The sequence below is a fragment of the Podarcis cretensis genome (assembly GCF_951804945.1).
Source record: "Podarcis cretensis genome assembly, chromosome: 8".
Taxonomy (NCBI): domain Eukaryota; kingdom Metazoa; phylum Chordata; class Lepidosauria; order Squamata; family Lacertidae; genus Podarcis; species Podarcis cretensis.
In genome coordinates, this window is record NC_137177.1 from 79,077,318 (window position 1) to 79,099,013 (window position 21,696).

The 21,696-nt window shown below is 44.4% G+C and overlaps 1 protein-coding gene across 3 annotated transcripts in view; it reads left to right on the top strand.

The window, feature by feature from the left end:
- DISP3 (dispatched RND transporter family member 3) overlaps nucleotides 1–21,696 on the top strand; it is a 99,050-nt gene that overhangs the window by 19,460 nt on the left and 57,894 nt on the right. Inside the window, exon 1 of one of the 3 annotated variants that reach the window (XM_079986760.1) lies at nucleotides 3,115–3,177. The exons of the other annotated variants lie outside the window; for them this stretch is intronic. Within the exon in view, the coding sequence (XP_079842886.1) occupies nucleotides 3,148–3,177 (30 nt within the window). The 5' untranslated portion in view covers nucleotides 3,115–3,147. Of the gene's footprint in view, nucleotides 1–3,114; nucleotides 3,178–21,696 lie in introns of those variants that run through there. 3 annotated transcript variants of the gene reach the window in all.

Sequence of the window (21,696 nt, forward strand, 5' to 3'; positions counted from 1 at the left end):
TGGAGGCGCTTCGCAAAACGAATTTCCCTATGGGCTTGCTTCGCAAGACGAAAATGTTGCGAGTTCCTGCGGGGTTTTTTCCCTTTTCCCCCCCTTTTCCTAAACCCTAAGCCGCTTATCAGCTGATCTGCTGATAAGCCGCTTATCAGCTGATCCGCTAAAAGCCGCTAAACCGCTAATAGCGCTAATCCGCTAAGATGTCAATGGGCTTGCTTCGCAAGACGAAAAAACCGCTATACGAAGAGCCTCACGGAACGGATTAATTTCGTCTTGCGAGGCACTACTGTATCCATATTTAGAGATATCTTCGAATCTCTGGACTTCCCACCTTCCCCTCCATGAGTCCTATTGTATACCTTCTCAACTGGATATTATTTCATAATCCATATCTTATATATTTCCACATTGTCCATAATATTTGCTACATTACAAGCGTTATTAGAGTCTTACAAATGTTTTCATCAGCTTACAGTAGTCTCCTAGATAAATTATAAATTTTCCCCATTGTTTAGTGAAGATTTGATCCTCTTGGTTCCTGAGCTTTTCTGGTTAGTTTTGATATTTTGGCATAGTCCAACAGCTTGGTTTGCCCATTCCTCTCTTGTCAGGACGTTGTCTTCTTTCCATCTCTGGGCTAGTAGCATCCATGTGGCTGTTGTCCCATAAAACATATGGAAAAAACTTTCTGAGAGTAAGAGCTGTTCGACAGTGGAATGGTCTCCCTCGGGAGGTGGTGGACTCTCCTTCCTTGGAGGTTAACAAGCAGAAGTTGGATGACCATCTGTCAGGGATGCTGTAGCTGAGTTTCCTGAACTGCAGGGGGTTGGACTAGATGACCCATGGACCCCTTCCAACCCATGATTCTATGATTATATGAATCTAGCCAAGCAAAAGCACTTGAGGCTAATGAGAGTGTGTTCAGGAGAGAGTCCCAAGGGCCAAATGTAGAGGCCTGGGAGCCACATTCATCCCCTGGGGCTGAGGTTAGGACATCCCTGACTTTATCAAGGTCTATATCTGACCCTAGGGATGTGGATGGTGCTGTGGGTTAAACCAAAGAGCCTAGGACTTGCCGATCAGAAGGTTGGCGGTTCGAATCCCCACAACGGGGTGAGCTCCGGTTGTTCGGTCCCTGCTCCTGCCAGCCTAGCAGTTCGAAAGCATGAAGTGCAAGTAGATAAATAGGTACTGCTCCGGCAGAAAGGTAAACAGCGTTTCCGTGTGCTGCTCTGGTTTGCCAGAAGCGGCTTAGTCATGCTGGCCACATGACCTGGAAGCTGTCTGCGGACAAATGCCGGCTCCCTCAGCCAATAAAGTGAGATGAGCGCCGCAACCCCAGAGTCGGTCATGACTGGACCTAATGGTCAGGGGTCCCTTTACCTTTACCCTTATATCTGATCCTATAAGTTCATTCTCTCTCTCTCTTAATTTTTATTAAATTGTTCTAATTTACATTTCAAAATATTCATTTAAACAACATTTAATTAATGACTTCCCTTCTTCTCTTTCTGTGCTTCATTTTGCATACCATACATCCCTGCATATTTTATATAAACTAAACCATTCAGTATTCCATTATTGCATCCATCAAAACTTATTTACGCTGTTGAATTTATCTTAATGCTACCAGCATTTTCAAATGTACAGAATTTTCACCTATATATTCAATAAACATTTTCCCGTCTTCTTTAAACGTATGTTCTTCTTGTTCTCTTTTTCTATAAGTCCGCATGTTGCACGTATTCTGCAACTTAAGTTGCTATTCTACTTTGGTTGGGACCTCCCTTGTTTTCCATTTTGAGGATAACAAAACACAGGGCGCAGTAGTGGCATACATAAATAATCTTTTTTGACACCTGGGAATTTCCCTCTGAATTTTTCCCAACAGAAAGGACTCTGGGTGTGTGTGGTTTTTTGGAACGTGCTTTTAAACATTTTTTTCAGTTCATTATATATCATTTCCCAATACTCTTTTACAAGTCCGCCACATACAAAAGAACGTTACTTCCACCTCTTTACATCCCCAGCAAGTATCTGATTTGAACTTATACATTTTAACAAATCTACTCAGAGTTGAATACCATCTATAAATCATTTCCAGGTATTTCTTCTTCAAGGAATAACATGCTGTTAAATCGCTCTTCCAAAGTTTCCCCCAGAGATTCAAATCTGTATTATGTCCTGTGTCTATGGCAGGGGTAGGCAACCGAAGGCCCGGGGGCTGGATGCGGCCCAACCGCCTTCTCAATCTGGCCCGCGGACAGTCTGGGAATCAGTGTGTTTTTACATGAGTAGAATGTGTCCTTTTATTTAAAATGCATCTCTGGGTTATTTGTGGGGCATAGGAATTCGTTCATTATTTTTTTCAAAATATGGGACGCGGGTGGCGCTGTGGGTTAAACCACAGAGCCTAGGACTTGCCAATCAGAAGGTCGGCAGTTCGAATCCCCACGACGGGGTGAGCTCCCGTTCCTCGGTCCCTGCTCCTGCCAACCTAGCAGTTCAATAGCATGTCAAAGTGCAAGTAGATAAATAGGTACCGCTCCGGCGAGATGGTAAACGGTGTTTACGTGCGCTGCTCTGGTTCACCAGAAGCGGTGTAGTCATGCTGGCCACATGACCTGGAAGCTGTACACCGGCTCTCTCAGCCAATAAAGTGAGATGAGCATTGCAACCCCAGAGTCGGCCACGACTGGACCTAATGGTCAGGGGTCCCTTTACCTTTACCTAGTCCAGCCCACCACATGGTCTGAGGGATGGTGGACCTGCCCCCTGCTGAAAAAGTTTGCTGACCCATCTGGTCTATGGTATTGGTCTCTCTCTCTCTCTCTCTCTCTCTCTCTCTCTCACACACACACGCACACACACACACACACCTCCAAGGCCAAGATGGGACCTGCATCTGTTACCTGCCTTTCTCCATTTGTGTACCCTTCATAACAGATAGCTTGAAGGCTGCTTCTCCTCTGTCCTTTCCTCTGTCCTTTCCCTGCCTTTCCTTCATTCTCTGAAGGGAGCCGTGATCTTTAATGTGTTGTGTTTTCTGCCTCCCTCCCCCCCCCCACTTCCGCCTCCCCAATTGTCAACAACCTGCCCGGGACGCTTAGGGAGACAGACTTTCCTCTGTATCAGACCTGGCAGCGTTCAATGACAGCTAAGGAGCAAGATCATCAGCAGGTGAATGCTTTATTCCCAGACGATCCACTTAGAGCAAAGATAAGATGTTCGCTCCTCCGAAATTTGATGCCTTCCATGTACAGAACCGATTCCTCAGTTAAGCCAGCTGCCAGTTAGCCTGGGAGTTCATTAACTCACTTCCTCCCAACTATGTACTGTGGAAGTAGGTCTGTCACAAGCATTTTGATCTTGAATGGTGGAGGGTTGTGTGAAGGCGGTGGTGGAAGAGAGGCTTTTCCCTCCTTTTAATTAAATTAAAGGACTAAAATTTTAAAATTAAAGGACTAAAATTTTAAAAAGAGGGAAAGGATTTGCTGAAATGGATAATTGATCTGGAATACAAAAAAGGGAGGTGTGAGGAGGTCAAGGAAACAAGCTAATGAAAGAATAGAAAGGAGATATGATGCTTTTTCTTTTTTTAAAATTTTGTTATTGTTTAATGGGTTTTATTTTTCTGTTCTTTTTTCTTTTTTATATTGTGGTGTGTTGCTTGGTTTTTGTTTAATGTGGTATGTTCATTTTTTCTTTTTGTAATTGTTGAAACTTTAATAAATATCATTTAAAAAAGAGAGAGAGAGAGAGGCTTTTCCCTCCCAAGGGCCACAAACCCTTGGGGAGACAATCCTTTGAGGATTCAGTGGAATCCTAGAATTGTAAATTGGAAGGGACCACGAGGATCATCTAGTCCAACCCCCATGTGATGCAGGAATATGCACTTGCCTCATACAGGGACCGAACCAGTAATCTTGTTGTTATCAGCACCATGCTCTAACCCAGTGTTTCCCAACCTTGTGCCTCCAGCTGTTTTTGGACTACAATTCCAATAATAATAATAATAATAATAATAATAATAATAATAATAATAATTTATTATTTATACCCCGCCCATCTGGCTGAGTTTCCCCAGCCACTCTGGGCGGCTCCCAATCAGTGTTAAAAACAGTACAGCATTACATATTAAAAACTTCCCTGAACAGGGCTACCTTAAGATGTCTTCTGAATGTCAGGTAATTCTTTATCTCTTTGACATCTGATGGGAGGGCGTTCCACAGGGCGGGTGCCACTACCGAGAAGGGCCTCTGTCTGGTTCCCTGTAGCCTCACTTCTCGCAATGAGGGAACCGCCAGAAGGCCCTCGGCGCTGGATCTCAGTGTCCGGGCTGAACGATGGGGGTGGAGATGCTCCTTCAGGTATACAGGACCAAGGCCGTTTAGGGCTTTAAAGGTCAGCACCAACACTTTGAATCGTGCTCGGAAACGTACTGGGAGCCAGTGCAGATCTCTCAGAACCGGTGTTATGTGGTTCCAGCGGCCACTCCCAGTCACCAGTCTAGCTGCCGCATTCTGGATTAATTGCTGTTTCCGGGTCACCTTCAAAGGTAGCCCCACGTAGAGCGCGTTGCAGTAGTCCAAGCGTGAGATAACCAGAGCATGCACCACTCTGGCGAGACAGTCCGCGGGGAGGTAGGGTCTTAGCCTGCGTACCAGGTGGAGCTGGTAGACAGCTGCCCTGGACACAGAGTTAACCTGCGCCTCCATGGACAGCTGTGAGTCCAAAATGACTCCCAGGCTGTGCACCTGGTCCTTCAGGGGCACAGTTACCCCATTCAGGACCAGGGAATCCTCCACACCTGCCCGCCTCCTGTCCCCCCAAAACAGTACTTCTGTCTTGTCAGGATTCAACCTCAATCTGTTAGCCGCCATCCAACCTCCAACCGCCTCCAGGCACTCACACAGGACCTTCATCCCTTGCCACTGGTCTTGCTAGTCAGGGATGATGGGAGTTGTAGTTCAAAAACAGCTGGAGGCACAAGGTTGGGAAAAACTGCTCTAACCAACTCAGCCACCGAGGGACAGCTGCAAAAGATTAACCCCTGGCATCTTCATTTATTTTTTTATACTTTTTGAATTTCCGCAATTCACTAATTTTATTATCATTTTAACATTTCCAAACTTGACATCCTTCCCCCTCTTTCTGCGGTTCCTTAAATTTATTTTTAATATCTTCGGCATATCCAAATGAACTCGCACATTTATTCATCTTCTTTAAATATATAGTCTTCTGAAGCTGCAGGTTATTACGAAAATCCTGCCAATGTTTTTATCTGTTTGCAATTTATCTGTAAATATTCAATAAACCATTTCCGTTCTTTTATTTAAAAAAATGTTATCTTGATTTCTTATTCTCCCGGTACGTTTTGCTATTTCTGCATATTCCATAGGTTTTTGTATGTATTCTTCCTTTGCTGGGACTTCTGCTTCTTTCCATATTTGGGTGAGTAACATTCTTGCCGCTGTGGTCGCATACATGAATAAGTTTCTATACAGTTTAGTTAGTTCTGTCCCTATAATTCCCAAAAGAAAAGCTTCTGGGGTTTTTTGTTTGTTTTTAAACAAAGGTTATTTTAAACATCCTTTTCATTTCATTATATATCATTTCCCTGGCATCTTCAGATAAGTCTGGGAATATATCCAGTCTGGAATACTGGAAAGCTGCTGCCAGAGAATGTAGACAATACGTAAACCAGGCATAGGCAAACTTGGCCCTCCAGATGTTTTGGAACTACAACACCCATCATCCCTAGCTAACAGGACCGGTGGTCAGGGATGATGGGAACTGTAGTCCCAAAACCTCTGGAGGGCCAAGTTTGCCTATGCCTGATGTAAACAGATGGGAGATGCTCAGATTCCTGCATTACAGGAGGTTGGACTGGATGATCCTTGGGGGGGGGGGGTTGGTCCCTTCAAACTCTGCAATTCTATGATTCTTTGACCAGTGTCTTACTTGGTATAAAGTTGGGGGAAGGTGGACTTGAATGTCCCCCAAGGTCCCTTTCAATGGTGTGATTTCTGGTGCTTACTGGCACTTTGACCCAGTGGGAAGGCCACTGGGGTCACCTAGACCTCAGCCACAAAATTGAATTTTCCAATCAGGCGTGTTTTGCTCAGGGAAGCTATCCTCCTCCCCCTCCTCCCTCCTTTTCCTTTTTTTTAAAAAAATATTTTTATTAACAATTTCAACATACAAACTATCAAAACATATCATATTTGTTATGTACTGAAGTTCTCACCCTGGGCCAGCAGGAGAATACTGTAGATAGTTATGCAAATGAAGGATCGAAAGTGACGTTCAGCGATTGGATAGTTTTAGAAAGTTGCAACAGTTACATTGTTCTGGAGCTCTATATAAGCAGGCTGACTGAGCTCCTCAGTTCAGTTCTGTTCCAGCTTACAAATAAAGAGCTGCTTTGGAATAATTGCTGTGTCGTCTGATATGTTCACCCACAACTTAATAATAATCATTATTATTTTTTTCCTTCCCTCTTCAAACCCTCCCCCGCAAGACTTCCCTCAGCTCCTCTCTCTGATTTCTCAGCACATTTTATTCTCTCTGTGTTATAAAATTGTACATATCCTTACGTTCTCTATCTATCTATCATGTTATCAAACCAATAAATTTGTGTATGTTTATTCAAACCTTGCCAAGGAGTCTAGTTCATTTTGTTGTCTTTTTAGATAATTTGTTAAAAGCTCCCATTCTTCCTTAAAGTCACAGTTGTCCTTTCCCCACAGTTTGTATGTCAATTTAGCCAGTTCTGCGTAACTCATCAATTTTTCTTGCCACTGTTCTTTCGTTGGGATTTCCTCATTCTTCCATCCTTGTGCTATCAAGACTCTTGCCGCTGTCATAGCATACATAAATAAGTTCTTTATTTTTCTTGGCAGGTCTTGTCCTAGAATCCCTAACAGAAATGCTTCTGGTGTTGTTGTTTTTTTAACTCCTTTTCCAGCCTAATGCTTGTTTTTTTCCCCTCCCTGGCATGGCGCAGGGTTTTGCTCAGCGAAGCGAGTTAATGTTTTAATGCTTTCCCCCTGTTCTTGCTTGGCTGATGCCCCTAGCAAGAAGCACGAAGCTAGAATCCTCCGCTTTAGATCAGACAACATTCTCATTTCCAACCTCTTTTTCTCTCCTTCCCCTAAAACACACACCTGCCTAACCTCCTTGACTGTTTTGGGTATAAGAGAGATAGGAGGAGGAAGTCCATCCATTTGCTTTCTTGATTCTTCCTCAGGAGCCGTAGCAGCCTCAAAACCTCCTCTTTCTCTTTGGGTTTCCCCCCTGATCCCTTCCAGAGCTCAGGTATTGTTGTTGTTTAGTCGTTTAGTTGTGTCCGACTCTTCGTGACCCCATGGACCAGAGCACGCCAGGCACTCCTGTCTTCCACTGCCTCCCGCAGTTTGGTCAAACTCATGTTCGTAGCTTCGAGAACACTGTCCAACCATCTCATCCTCTGTCGTCCCCTTCTCCTTGTGCCCTCCATCTTTCCCAACATCAGGGTCTTTTCCAGGGAGTCTTCTCTTCTCATGAGGCGGCCAAAGTATTGGAGCCTCAGCTTCAGGATTTGTCCTTCCAGTGAGCACTCAGGGCTGATTTCCTTAAGAATGGATAGGTTTGATCTTCTCAAGAGTCTCCTCCAGCACCAGAATTCAAAAGCATCAATTCTTCAACAATCAGCCTTCTTTATGGTCCAGCTCTCACTTCTATACATCACTAATGGGAAAACCATGGCTGAGACCGGGAAAGGGGCGTGGCTCAGCTGGAGAACAGATGCTTTGCATGCAGAAGGTCCCTGGTTTGCTTCCAAGACATTAAAAAAAAGACTTACTTTTTCAGCAGTCTACTTAACGCCAAGGTAAGTTCGATCCCCATACGGGACAGCTGCATATTCCCTGCATTGCAGGGGGTTGGAGTAGATGGTAGGGACGCAGGCGGCGCTATAGTCTAAACCACCGAGCCTTGGGCTTGCCGATCAGAAGGTTGGCAATTCGAATCCTCATGATGGGGTGAGCTGCCTTTGCTCTGTCCCAGCTCCTGCCAACCTAGCAGTTCGAAAGCACACCACTACAAGTAGAAAAATAGGTATCATTGTGGTGGGAAGGCAAACGGTGTTTTCATGCGCTCTGGTTTCCGTCACGGTGTCTCATTGCGCCAGAAGCGGTTTAGTCCTGCTGGCCACATGACCCAGAAAGCTGTCTGTGGACAAACTCTGGCTATCCTTGACCTGAAAGCAAAATGAGCACTGCAACCCCATGGTCTCCTTTGACTGGACTTAACCATCCAGGGGTCCTTTACCTTTACCTTACCAGATGGTCATATGGGTCCCTTCCAACACTACAATTATTTGATTCTATATTCTACCTAGATGCGGGTGGTGCTGTGGGTTAAACCACAGAGCCTAGGACTTACCAATCAGAAGGTCGGTGGTTCAAATCCCCGCGAGGGGGTGAGCTCCCGTTGCTCGGTCCCTGCTCCTGCCAACCTAGTAGTTCGAAAGCACGTCAAAAGTGCAAGTAGATAAATAGGTACCACTCCGGCGGGAAGGTAAACGGCATTTCCGTGCACTGCTCTGGTTCGCCAGAAGTGGCTTAGTCCTGCTGGCCACATGACCTGGAAGCTGTATGCCGGCTCCCTCGGCCAATAAAGCGAGATGTGCGCCGCAACCCCAGAGTTGGCCATGACTGAACCTAATGGTCAGGGGTCCCTTTACCTTTATGTTCTACCTTGAAGACAGGAGTGCCTGGCGTGCTCTGGTCCATGGGGTCACGAAGAGTCAGACACAACTAAACGACTAAACAACAACATGTTCTACCTTGGCTGTCTGGGGTGGTCTGGTCCTGGGAGGAATCAGAAGTTGAGAGAGCTGCTGCTGCTGCTGCTGCTGCTGCTGCTACTGCACTTAGGTCCTGATTTCAGGCTCTCCATTCAGGGGCTTGTGGCTGGTCACTGTTAAAATAGGATACTAGACTAGAAAGGCCTTTGACCAGCTGCAGCCCTCTTCTTACAATCTTATGAGTATCAGAGAGGGAGGACCATTGCCTACATACCCTGCATGTGGGCTTCTGAGGGGGAACGACTTTTCTGATCGGCCACTGGACTAAATGACCCAGCAGGGTTGTCCCTATGACAAAGGAGAAATCCTTTTTTTAAAAAAAAGGATTTAGTGTATACATGGAATTTGGTGGTTCTGACGCAATTGATGTTTGCCCACATTGGACCATTTCTTTCTTCTGTCTGAGCTACTGTGCGTTTTTGCTTCTGGAAAGCCCTACTAACAAAATTACAAGCAAAAAGGAAAAAAGCCTATAAAAAGAGTCAAGCTCCGTGCAACACCATATTTCTGCAGCATAATTTTATAAATATTAATGCATAGGTGTTTTTACATGGCTGTGTGCACTGCCAATGCAGGCAATGATTCAGATAATGTGTGAGAATTGGTCATATTTTCAGCGGAACTGGTGGAAATTGTTTTTATCTATATAATTGTTATATATACACCCACACCCCTACCTGTGTGTTTTTATTGTATTGTGAAATTGCTTTGAGATGCTCTCTATAGGAAGCAATTCAGAGTTGAAATAAATACAAAACTCACTTCTCATTGAGCTCAAGGAATGAGCTGGGCATCAGGGAGAGAGAGAGAGAGAGAGAGAGAGAGAGAGAGAGAGAATGAGAGAGAGAAACCCATTTGACCTTGGGATCTTCAGGCTTGTATGCTGTGTTGGCCTTGCTCAGAGTAGACCCACTGAAATTCATGGACCATAGTTATATCAAGGGATGGGGGCAAATTTGATTTGGTGTGCATTTAAAGGCAAACCAAATCCAGTCCAAACTTTCCAAAATGATATGAGATCCAGAATAGGCATCCTTCAAAATCCACACATTTCTGAATTTTGCAATGCAGTTCTCCAACGAAGCAATGTCTACAAAACTGAGTATCTTTGGGGGCAAAGTGTCTGTTTAAATGCATATATTAGTGAAATGAACATGCAAATATGTGCTCTTTTAATGCAATTAGTTTGCTAAAAGAAAAAGAAAAGAAAAAGGTGTCATGCAAAAATTGCATATGAATGTGTATATGGTGGATTTTCATGAGGATTTTGAAACAAAAATTTCACAAACTGCTAACAGCCTGGATAGCTCAGTTGGTTAGAGCGTGGTGCTGATAATGTCAAGGCTGCAGGTTCAATCCCTGTACAACTGCATATTCCTGCATTGCAGGGGGTTGGATCTGATTATTCCAGCTGTACAATTCTAGGATTCTATGATGTGGAAATACAGGGAGCTAAATTCATGATTTGGGAAACGAGGAACTGAAATGGACAGATTCACTCATCCCTAGCTGTGTATGTTAATTTCTTTCTTTTCTTTTTTTTAAAAAAAATAATTTTTATTCGTTTTTCAAACACATAATAAAAACAGAACAAAACAGAAAAACAAAAAATTCAAAACACAAACAAAAACATACAAAACATTTAAACCAATATAACTTCAGAATTATATTTTCATACCCTTCTTTCTTTTGACTTCCCCATACCTCCCCATCCCTGCATCCTTGTTTAGTGATTCTTTAGCAACCCTTTAGTCAATTATCCTGATTCCCTTTCATTAAATTTCCTTTAGCTTTTTAGTTACAGCTGCAATTCTCTGCTTCTTACCCCATGACATCTTAGCATTCCTCAATTTTACAATAGTTTTTAAGGTATATTTTAAATTTCTTCCAGTCCTCTTCCACTGTCTCCTTCCCCTGGTCGCGGATTCTGCCCGTCATCTCAGCCAGTCCCATAAAGTCCATTACTTTTGTTTGCCATTCTTCCAGAGTAGGTAGTTCTTGCATCTTCCAATACTTCGCCAGTAGAATTCTTGCTGCTGTGGTGGCATACATAAAGAAAATCCTATCCTTCTTTAACACCAATTGGCCAACCATGCCCAAGAGAAAAGCCTCTGGTTTCTTAGGAAAAGTCCACTTAAGGACCTTCTTAATTTCATTATAGATCATTTCCCAGAAAGCTTTAATCTTTGGGCAGGTCCACCAAAGGTGGTAAAAAGTGCCTTCAGTCTCATTACATTTCCAACACTTATTGTTAGGCAGATGATAAATTTTTGCAAGCTTGACTGGGGTCATGTACCACCTATAGATCATCTTCATAATGTTTTCTTTTAAAGCATTACATGCAGTAAATTTAATACCGGTAGTCCATAACTGTTCCCAGTCAGCAAACATAATATCATGACCGATATCTTGTGCCCATTTAATCATAGCTGATTTCACCGTTTCATCCTGTGTATTCCATTTCAACAGCAAGTTATACATTCTTGATAAATTCTTAGTATTGGGTTCTAACAATTCTGTTTCTAGTTTTGACCTCTCTTTCTGGAAACCTATTTTCCTGTCCTGTTTGAATGTCTCATTTATCTGATGATAATGCAACCAATCTCGAACCTTGGGCTTTAATTTCTCGTAACTCTGAAGTTTAACCCTTTCACCATCATATTCTAGAATTTCATAATATTTTGGCCATTTAGAGTCCATATTAAGCTTTTTTACTTCCCTAGCTTCCATTGGTGACACCCACCTGGGGGTTTTACTTTCCAACAAATCTTTGTATCGAATCCAAACATTATACAATGCTTTCCTTACAATATGGTTTTTAAAGCCTTTGTACACCTTTGCCTTGTCGTACCATAAATATGCATGCCAACCAAAGCTATTGTCATACCCTTCCAGATCCAAAATGTCTGTGTTCTCAAGAAGTAGCCAGTGTTTCAACCAGCAAAAGGCTGCCGATTCATAATAGAGTCTTAAGTCCGGCAGGGCAAACCCCCCTCTATCCTTTGCATCAGTTAAAATCTTAAATTTAATTCTGGGCTTTTTGCCCTGCCAGACAAATTTTGATATGTCTTTCTGCCACTTCTTGAAACAGTCCATCTTGTCCAAAATCTGCAACGTCTGAAATAAAAATAGCATTCTAGGCAATACATTCATCTTAATAGTAGCAATTCGGCCTAACAAGGAAAGTTTCAACCTTGACCATATTTCCAGATCCTTCTTTACTTCTAACCAACATTTTTCATAATTATCCTTAAATAAGTTCACATTCTTAGACGTTAAGTTTATCCCCAGGTATTTCACCTTTTTCGTTATTTCCAAGCCTGTTTCATTCTGAAATCTCTCTCTTTCTTCCATTGTTAATTTTTTCTCCAACACTTTCGTTTTTTGTTTGTTCAATTTAAAACCTGCTACTCGACCAAATATTTCAATTAGTTCTAATACTCTTTTAGTGCTAGTGTCTGGCTGTTGCAGAGTCAATACTAGATCATCTGCAAATGCTCTTAGTTTGTAGTGTCTAACTCCGACCTGAACTCCTTTAACCAACTGGTCCTTTCTAATCATGTTTAACAAAACCTCCAGGACTGATATAAAAAGCAGAGGGGATATTGGGCATCCCTGCCGTGTACCTTTTTCTATAAATATTTCTTCTGTTACCACATTATTTACAATTAAATTAGCTTTTTGTTTAGAATATATTGCACCTATACCGTTTTCAAAACCTTGGCCTACCCCCATCCCTTGGAGATTCTTTTTCATAAAACTCCAACAAATGTTGTCAAAGGCTTTCTCCGCATCCACAAAAATCAGAACAGCCTTCCTGTTAATGTCGACTTCTAACAGCTCCAAAATGTCTATAATGTTCCTCACATTGTCTGACATATGTCTCCCTGGGAGAAAGCCCGTTTGGTCCTTGTGAATCTCCCCTATCAACACTCTTTTCAGTCTTTTTGCCAAAATGTCTGCAAAAATTTTGTAATCCACATTGAGTAAAGATATAGGGCGGTAGTTTCTAACCTGGTTCTTCTCAGTCTCTGTTTTCGGTATAAGTGAGATGAAAGCCTCTTTCCACGATTCAGGTGCCTTTTTCCCCTCCAGAATTTCGTTGCAAACTTCCTTCAGTGGTTGTATTAGCCATTCTTTCAGCGCTTTATAATATTTAGCCGTCAATCCATCTGGTCCTGGTGATTTTCCCCATTTCATATTCTGAATGGCACCCTCTATTTCTTGTTCTGTTATTTTCTCATTTAAGATCCCTTTACTTTGTTCTGAAATTTTTGGTAGACCGTATTTATGTGTATGTTAATTTCAATGGGTCTGCTCTAAGTAGGGTTGGAACCTCAAGCTTTGAAATAATTCCGCCTGCCCCAATGAGGCCACCAGTTGTTAGAAAGCACAGGAAGTTATCATGCTATTATCCTGCTCTGGTCAATGTTGCCAGTTTCCTATTAGATGTCTGGTCATCGACTGTGAGAAAAGGTTATTGGACCAGGGAGGCGTTTGGTCTGATCTAGCCGGGCTCTTCACACACACACTTTTTTAAAATTAATTTTTCTGTTTTACAATTTAAAATACTCATTTTACATCCTTAAGATTGGATGAACTCATGGAGGAAAGGACTGCTCAGCGCCCCTTCAGCGAAGCGGCAGGAGAAACAGAGCCCCTTCCATTTCTCCTCCCGCTTGGCTGAAGGGGCGCTGCGCAGCTCTCCCTCTCTGCTGAAGCCAGGAGAGTCTTGCTCTCTTGGCTTCAGCAAAAGGAACCCGAAGCCTCCGGAGAGCAGTGGGAACTAGTGCTGCGCTCTGAAGGCTTCAGGCAGCTATCCCCAATACTCTTTCACGCTTTTACAGGTCCACCACATATGAAAGAACGTTCCCTCAACCTCTTTGCATCTCCAGTACTTATCTGATTCAGTCTTGTACATCTTAGCAAGAGCAAGGCTCTTTTTAGGTTCTTATGATGTTGTTTGCCTGGAGGTCCATCAAAAGACCTCGCAATGATCCCTTGCAATGCATCAGCTGGGTCTCAAGCAAATGTCTAAGAAATTTCTTGAGCATAATTCTTTCAGAAGTCTCACTAGGCCAGCAGCATTCAGCTGCTGAACTTGAATGCCGCACTTGTGATTTTACAAAACAGAAGGATCCTCTTCAGTAGTAAACACTTCAGCTAGGTAGGGCATGGTGCTGCCACTGCTTCTAGAAAGCTTACATGAACCCTATGAGATGTGCGTCTCCATCCCAAGAAGGCTGGCAGATGCTTCTCCCTGTCTGGCAAGGAGTCATCCATCTTTCGTTACCAGCGGGAATGGAAGAGTTGTTGTTTATTTAATGACATTTGGAAATCTCTTCTCGTAAAGTATTTCAAAAGCAATTTCACAATAAATGCATCAGCCATGGGGGAGAGGGAACAAGTACATATAAGAAAAACAATCCTAACTTTTCTGCTAAGAAACCCAATTAAAAATACCTTTATATGTAAAACACCCACAAAACTTCATGCCACGCATATTTAATCTATGGAACAGTGGCAATGATGGCCACTGTTTCGGATGACTTAAAATCCGCCTTGGCGACAACAAAATGAATTGGACTCCTTGGCAGGTTTTGAATAAACATACACAAATTTATTGATTGTTAACATAGTAAAGGTAAAGGGACCCCTGACCATTAGGTCCAGTCGTGACTGACTATGGGGTTGCGGCACTCATCTCACTTTATTGACTGAGGGAACCGGCGTACAGCTTCCGGGTCATGTGGCCAGCATGACTAAGCAGCTTCTGGCGAACCAGAGCAGTGCATGGAAATGCCATTTACCTTCCTGCCGGAGTCGTACCTATTTATCTACTTGCACTTTGAGGTGCTTTTGAACTGCTAGGATGGCAGGAGCAGGGACCGAGCAACGGGAGCTCACCCCATCATGGGGATTCGAACCGCCGACCTTCTGATCAGCAAGCCCTAGGCTCTGTGGTTTAACCCACAGCACCACCCATGTCCCTGTTAACATAGTAGATAGATAATATAAGGATTTATACAATTCTGCAGTATGCAGAGAACAATATGAGTTGAGAAATCAGAGAGAGGAGCTGAGGGGAGTCTGGGGGGGGGAGGGTTTGATGGGGAGGTGGGGGAAAATGGGAGGAAATAATGAATATGAGATGTTCTGATATTTTGATATGTTGAAATTCTTAATAAAAAAATTATAAAAAAGAAGAAAGAAATCCGCCTTGGCAGGTAGCTCCATTGGTAGAGCATGAGACTTTTCATCTCAAGGTCAGGGGTTCTAGCCTCATCTCGGGCAAAAGATTCCTGCACTGGGGGGGGGGGGGTTGGACTAGATGATCCTCAGGGTCCCTTCCAACTCTACAATGCTATGATTCTATGAAATGTGGATTAGACAAATTCATAGGCAGAAGCCTATCAAGGGATAGTAGCCTGGCTATGCTCTGCATCCATAGCTGGAAGCAATAATGCTTCTGAATATCATTTGCTGGAAACCGTAGGAGGGGAGATGGCTCTTTGCAGGTTTCCCATTGGGGCATCTGGCAGGCCACTGTCAGAACAGGATGCTGGACTAGATGAGCCATTGGCCTGATCCAGCCGTGAACAACTTGACTGGCTTTAAAAGAGAATTAATCTGAAAGACACTTTCTCTAGGGAGTGGTGGAGCACTATTACACTCACAAATGTTCCAGAAAGATGCCTATATAATGAGAAGTTCTAAATAGATGAAGAGAACATGGACACATTTTGTTAGACACCTGCAGTTCTATTGACTGATTGCATTCGAATTGTAGCATTGTAGATTTGGAAAGGGACCCCAAGAGTTATCTAGTCCAGCCCCCTGCAATGCAGGAATCGCAGCATCTGAATCTGAAGCGAGTGTCTCTGGAGCAGGGTTGGAGAGCTCAGAACTGGCCAGAAGCACGTTGACGTTAGCAAATGCACAATTGATAAATACAGAATAATAACTAGTTAGAATCAATTAATTAAAATATATTGGAGCACATTTAGAACCAGCATAATTAAAGGCCTTTCTGGATAGGAAGGTCTCTGCCTGTCTATGGAAAGATAGCAAAGAGTGATTCAATGTAACCTCTCCCAGGAGGGAATCCCATGATATGGGTGCAGCCACAGAAGAGGCTCTCTCTCTCTCTCTCTCTCTCTCTCTCTCTCTCTCTCTCTCTCTCCCCTTCCTTCCTTCCTCCCTTCCCTTCCCTTCCTTCCTTCCTTCCTTCCTTCCCTCTGTCTCTCTCCTTCCTTCCTTCCTTCCTTCCTTCCTTCCTTCTCTCTCTCTCTCTCTCTCTCTCTCTCTCTCTCCCCCTCACCAACTGTGCCTCTCATGCTGAGAGGACCAAGACAAGGTGCTCACTTGAGGATCTTAGCACTCAGACAGATTTGCAGAGGGATATACGATCTTTCAGGCAGCATGGATAATAATGATAGTTATTAGTAATAATGGATGTAGATAGGGTATATAGGATAAAGGACAACTGAGAAAATGGGGAAAGAGGTGGAGGGGACAGAGAAGCAGGGAAAGGGGTGGAATTTTTCTCTCTGTGTGGCTTTCTTTTCTCTGGGAGGTTAAGTTGTAGAGATGGGGGGGGGGGAGCAGTGAAAGCTCAATCTTCTGGATTTTCTACAGCTGGTGTGCCACCCCCTCCTCAGACCCAGTTGCCTTCCAGGTCTGCACAAATAATTTCTCTTAGTGTGTGCGCGCACGTGTAAGATGCTTTTCCCTGGCTCTGCAGAGCCTTAAAAACAACTAATGAAGCAATTATTCCAATCAGTCTGGGAAATTGCAACAAGGCTGCAGGGATGATGACTTAGTCAATTTTGCCAGCGAAGAGGAGGAGGAGGGGTGGGTGAGTGGGTGGGTTTATTTAAAGTCTCCAAGGACTCAGGCGCCTGCAAGGCCAGGAGGGGTTGTGAACAGTCACGGTGCTGCTTTTCGGGTAGAGATGGGGGAGGAGTTTATCCAGGCCACTCATAATCATAATCATAATAATAGTAATTTTATTTATACCCCGCCCTCCCTGGCCAAAACCAAGCTCAGAGCGGCTAACATCAGATATATAACATATTAACATAAAATCAGGCGATCAATTAAAATACATCCTAAAATCAGATCAGAGTCAAAGTGAAATCCAGTCAGATGGCAACCCACAGATTAGGGCTGGGGACCTTAAATGCTCACCAGCCTAACTGTTTGTACTGATCTTATATGAGCCTGTGAGAAAAGTTGGAGAGCCACTTTCATACAAGTTCTTATAAGGAGAGAGGGGGAGTCAGATTGGACCCCAACCAAAGGACTGGCAGAACAGCTCCATCTTGCAGGCCCTGCGGAAAGATGTCAGATCCTCCAGGACCCTGGTCTCTTGTGGCAGAGCATTCCACCAGGTCGGGGCCATGGCCAAAAAGGCCTTGGCTCTGGTCAAGGCCAGTGTAATCTCCTTGAGGCCTGGGACCTCCAAGATGCTGTTATTTGCGGACTGTAAGGTCCTCCGTGGGGCATACCAGGAGAGGCAGTCCCATAGTTATGGTGGTGGCTCGTGGTGGTTCGGACTGGTAGGGCATAATTGGCTGAGCCAGAGCCCAATGATAAGCAGAGATAACTCATTCTCATTTTTTGTCCCCATACTTCACCCTCCAAGTTCTACAAGGGGCAACAGGAGGAGGAAGCTGGTCACGCTATTGGCAACTGCATAATCTGCAGCATGACGACAGTCTTACCTTTTTATGTATATAGGCGGATATGTATATACAGTGAGACCAGTAGGATGGAAGGCAGAGGGGCCAGCAGGAGGTGAAACCGGAGCCGGTGACTTTCTCCTGGCTTTCTCCTGGCTGAGTTCTATGAGGGGCAACATTAAGACTGAGGAGGAGGAGGAAGCTGACAGGCAGGGCCACCCCCATCCCCCCAGGGGTGTCTGTAAGCCAAGAGTCTGAGGGTCAGGAAACCAGGAGTCAGGAAGGTGAAGCACAGCTAGGTGGGTAGCTTGTTGCTGTGGCAAAGAGCCAGAGGGAGCTGCTGGTTTTATATACCCCTCCCGGCCCTTGCCTCCAGGTGCTACAAGTCTTCTGTCAAGCCTCACCTGTGTGGCCGCACCTTGCCCTTCCAGGCCAAACTCAGGAAGGCCCCAATCCTGCGAGGCCCTACCAGTCACAGGGCCTGACTCCTGCACACACTCCTGACAGTGGTTATGCAAATAATGTTCTTTATGTTGGTTGAAATCTTACATCGTGCCAGCTCGTAATGCTCTATGCCTTTATAGTCATGTGGTATTTATGGATATTATGTATTTGTTCTGGTGTCAAACATTTTTATTTTATTTGCTATGCCTGTGTACGTATGTGTGCATAAACATATAGTGAAAGCTTTGCGATCTTAAATAGTAATAAAAATGGCTGCCCCAGCTGTGTGCTAAGACAGTGTTCTTCAAGCTTGAGTCCCAGATGTCACTGGACTACAAAACTCAGCATCCTCGGCCAGCTTAGCCAGTGGTCAGGGATGACATGGTTTGTAGTCCAACAACTTCTGGGGATCCAGAGACATCATGCATGCAATGGCTGTCACCGGGAAGAGGACTTCCCCAGTGCTGTACAGCTTCAGTGACCACAGCTCCTCCTCTCTTGTGCTCAGAAGGAGCATGCCCTGATGCTGTGCTTAGCTTGGCGGTTTGGCCTCCTCCGTCCCGTCAGTATTGGGGGTGGGGGTTTGAGACCCCTGCTAAGGTATATTGAAGGGGCTGACAACACCTCTGCCCCCTAGAGTTGGCGTGCCTGCGGGGACCCAAAGTCGAAGGAGGCTGTGCTCTAAATGTTCATCACTCTCAACATAGCTGGGCTCCAACTCCCATTGGTCCCAGCACGGTCAGAGGTGATGGGAGTGGTAGTCTGAATGTCAGCAGATTCAGGGCAGATGAAAGACTTCTTCATGCTGCTGCTGCTTCGACAATCCCTCATAGCCGAGTCAGATTGTCTTCCATGAACACGGTCTTAACAGTGAGTCCGTAAGTGACTGTGGAGGCCAGTTCTGGATCCACACATCCTTCCAGAGTGGAGACATGGGTTTCCGGGTGGGAGTTGATCACGGTGAGGGCTTGCCAAGCATGCCTTCCTCTCAGCACGTTTCTCCCTTTCGTCCTGAGTTCGCGCGTCTTCAAAGCCCGTGACACCTTTGCTAAAGGATCTTGTGCTTGGATCCTGCTGGCAGGCTTCTCATAGGTACTGGGAAAACAGAATGCTGGACTAGATGGGTTTTGGGGCTGATCCAGCAGACCTCTTCTAATTTATTTGTGTTCTTAAGCATTCCTAATAATTTTAAGAGGAGCCTCACTAGATCAGAGAGAGAAACACTGTGGAGGATAAAGCGATCAATGGCTCTTAGCTACAATCACCATATCTGCCGCCATGTTCAGAGGCAGCCAGGTTCATGCATTCCAGCTGCTGGAAAGGAGCAGAGAGTGCTCTTGAATCCTACTTGTGAGTTTCCTAGACAATGGACCCTCAAGGTCCCTTCCAACACTACAGTTCTGATTCCAAGATTTGATAAATCCAATGAAGGGCTCCAAGGAGAAAATTGGAGCGTTCTATTGTGTTTTAGTTTTGCTAAGCCTGCCTCTTGGAAGTGCTCAGTCCACTGCCCTTGAGCAGGATCTGGCAGAAGCTTTTCCTTTTTTGAGTCTCATCCAAACTGGAGGCTCCCCCCTCCTCCCCCAACACCTACATGCACAGGCACCTCTGCCGAGGGGGTAAAAAAAGAGGTGAAACTCCAAATTGCTTCTTGGCTGTGTTTCGAAATTGCTTGTGACTTTCAGGGTCAAGCTACAAAGCAGGCTTCTCCGGCACGGAAATTGTCGGGGTTGGGAGCAGATAAAGGATTTTGCTGGGGGGGGGGAGGAAGGCTCTCGGAGGGTGGAAGAAGTTCTTCCATTTTCAAGCTTGGAGGGACGGAGGCTGCAGGACTCAGAATATGTGGTCATAGGCTTGCAGAGCTGGATTTCTGCAAAGGCAGGTGCGTGGGGGAAGAGCACAGGGTGGCACAGTGGTTAGAGTACTGTCTGTCGGTCTGGTCTACAATTGCAGGAGAATACAGTGGACGCTCGGGTTGCAAACGTGATCCATGCAGGAGGCACGTGTGCAACCCACAGCGCCTGCAACCCCAACACTGCGTCTGTGCATGCGCGAATTGCGATTTGGTGCTTCTGTGCATGCGCAAAGCACAATTTACTGTTTCTGCGCATGCGTGAGCACCAAAATCCGGAAGTCACCCGTTCCGGTACTTCCGGGTTTTGGCGCATCCATAACCCAAAAATGCGCAACATGAAGTGTCTGTAACCCAAGGTATGACTTTAATAAAGTGCTGGGAGTCCTGAGCTGTTTGTTTAGAGAAGAGGTGGGGAGTCTCTGGCCTGTGGGTCTAATCTTGCACCAACCTGCCGTATGCCTGGCAGACATGCTTTGAGGCAGGAGTCTCTCTTACTGTGAAATGATATACAATGAACTGAAAAGGATGTTCAAAATAACTTTTGTAAAAAACCAACCAACAAGAAGCTTTCGTTTTGGGAACTATAGGGACAGAACTACCTAAATTGAATAGAAATGTATTTATGTATAACTTAGTCATGCTGGCCACATGACCTAGAAGCTGTACGCTGGCTCCCTCGGCCAACAAAGCGAGATGAGCGCCGCAACCCCAGAGTCGGTCACGACTGGACCTAATGGTCAGGGGTCCCTTTACCTTTACAGCAGAAAGGACGGGACAGAGGACGAGATGGTTGGACAGTGTTCTCAAAGCTATGAACATGAGTTTGACCAAACTGTGGGAGGCAGTGGAAGACAGGAGTGCCTGGTGTGCTGTGGTCCATGGGGTCATGAAGAGTCAGACACGACTAAACGTAAACAACAACACAGCAGCAAGAATGCTACCTGCCCCAAAGTGGAAAGAAGCAGAAGAAGTCCCACCAGAGGCAGAATGGATATAAAAACTTATGGAATATGCAGAAATGGCGGAACTTATCAGAAGAATAAGAAATCAAGATAACAAACTTTTGATAAAAGAATGGAAATGGTTTATTGAATATTTACAGATAAATTGCAAACAGACAAAAACATTGGCAGGATTATTGTAAAAACTTGCAGTTTCATAACAGTACATATTTCAAGTAGATAATGAAATGAGCAAATCAAATGAATTTGGATATGCAGGCCTTCCCGGGCGTTTTTCCAACAATCTTTGCCCTCCGGGCTTTGTGAATACCTGGCTTCAGCAAACTCCATCAACAGATATCTGTCTGGTCCATTGATTATGGAGGCAGAGGGAGGCCTGAATTCCCCTCTTCTAGAGTGGAATCATTAGCCACTGGAACCAAGGAAATCTTTGGAATTATTTGAAGTTTCTACAGTTTTCTATATTGGATAGTCAGAGGAAACAGTATGATACATGGTGTTATAGGAATTCTAAGGTCTCATATATAGAAATCATATGTTCATAAATTTACAAGGCAAACACATGCATAAGTATATAAAGCATTTGTCTGAAATAGTACAGGAGAGCAATCCTGAAACCATTTTAACTCTCCCAAATTGACCTCAAATATTTCTCTGCAAAAAGGAAGGAAATGGGAAAGCCTCTCCATTGTCTTTTGCTTGCAAATCCTGTCTTAAGGGCGTATGTGTGTATGAATAGGGTGTGCCTGTGACCTGGATTCAGGAATTAAAGCATTTACTATCACAAAAGAATGGGCAGGCTGCCTAGGTAGAGCAATCACTGACCATTATGAGGTGTAATAATAAAATTTAAGGTCTTATATACCATATTTTTTGCTCTATAAGACTCACTTTTTCCCTCCT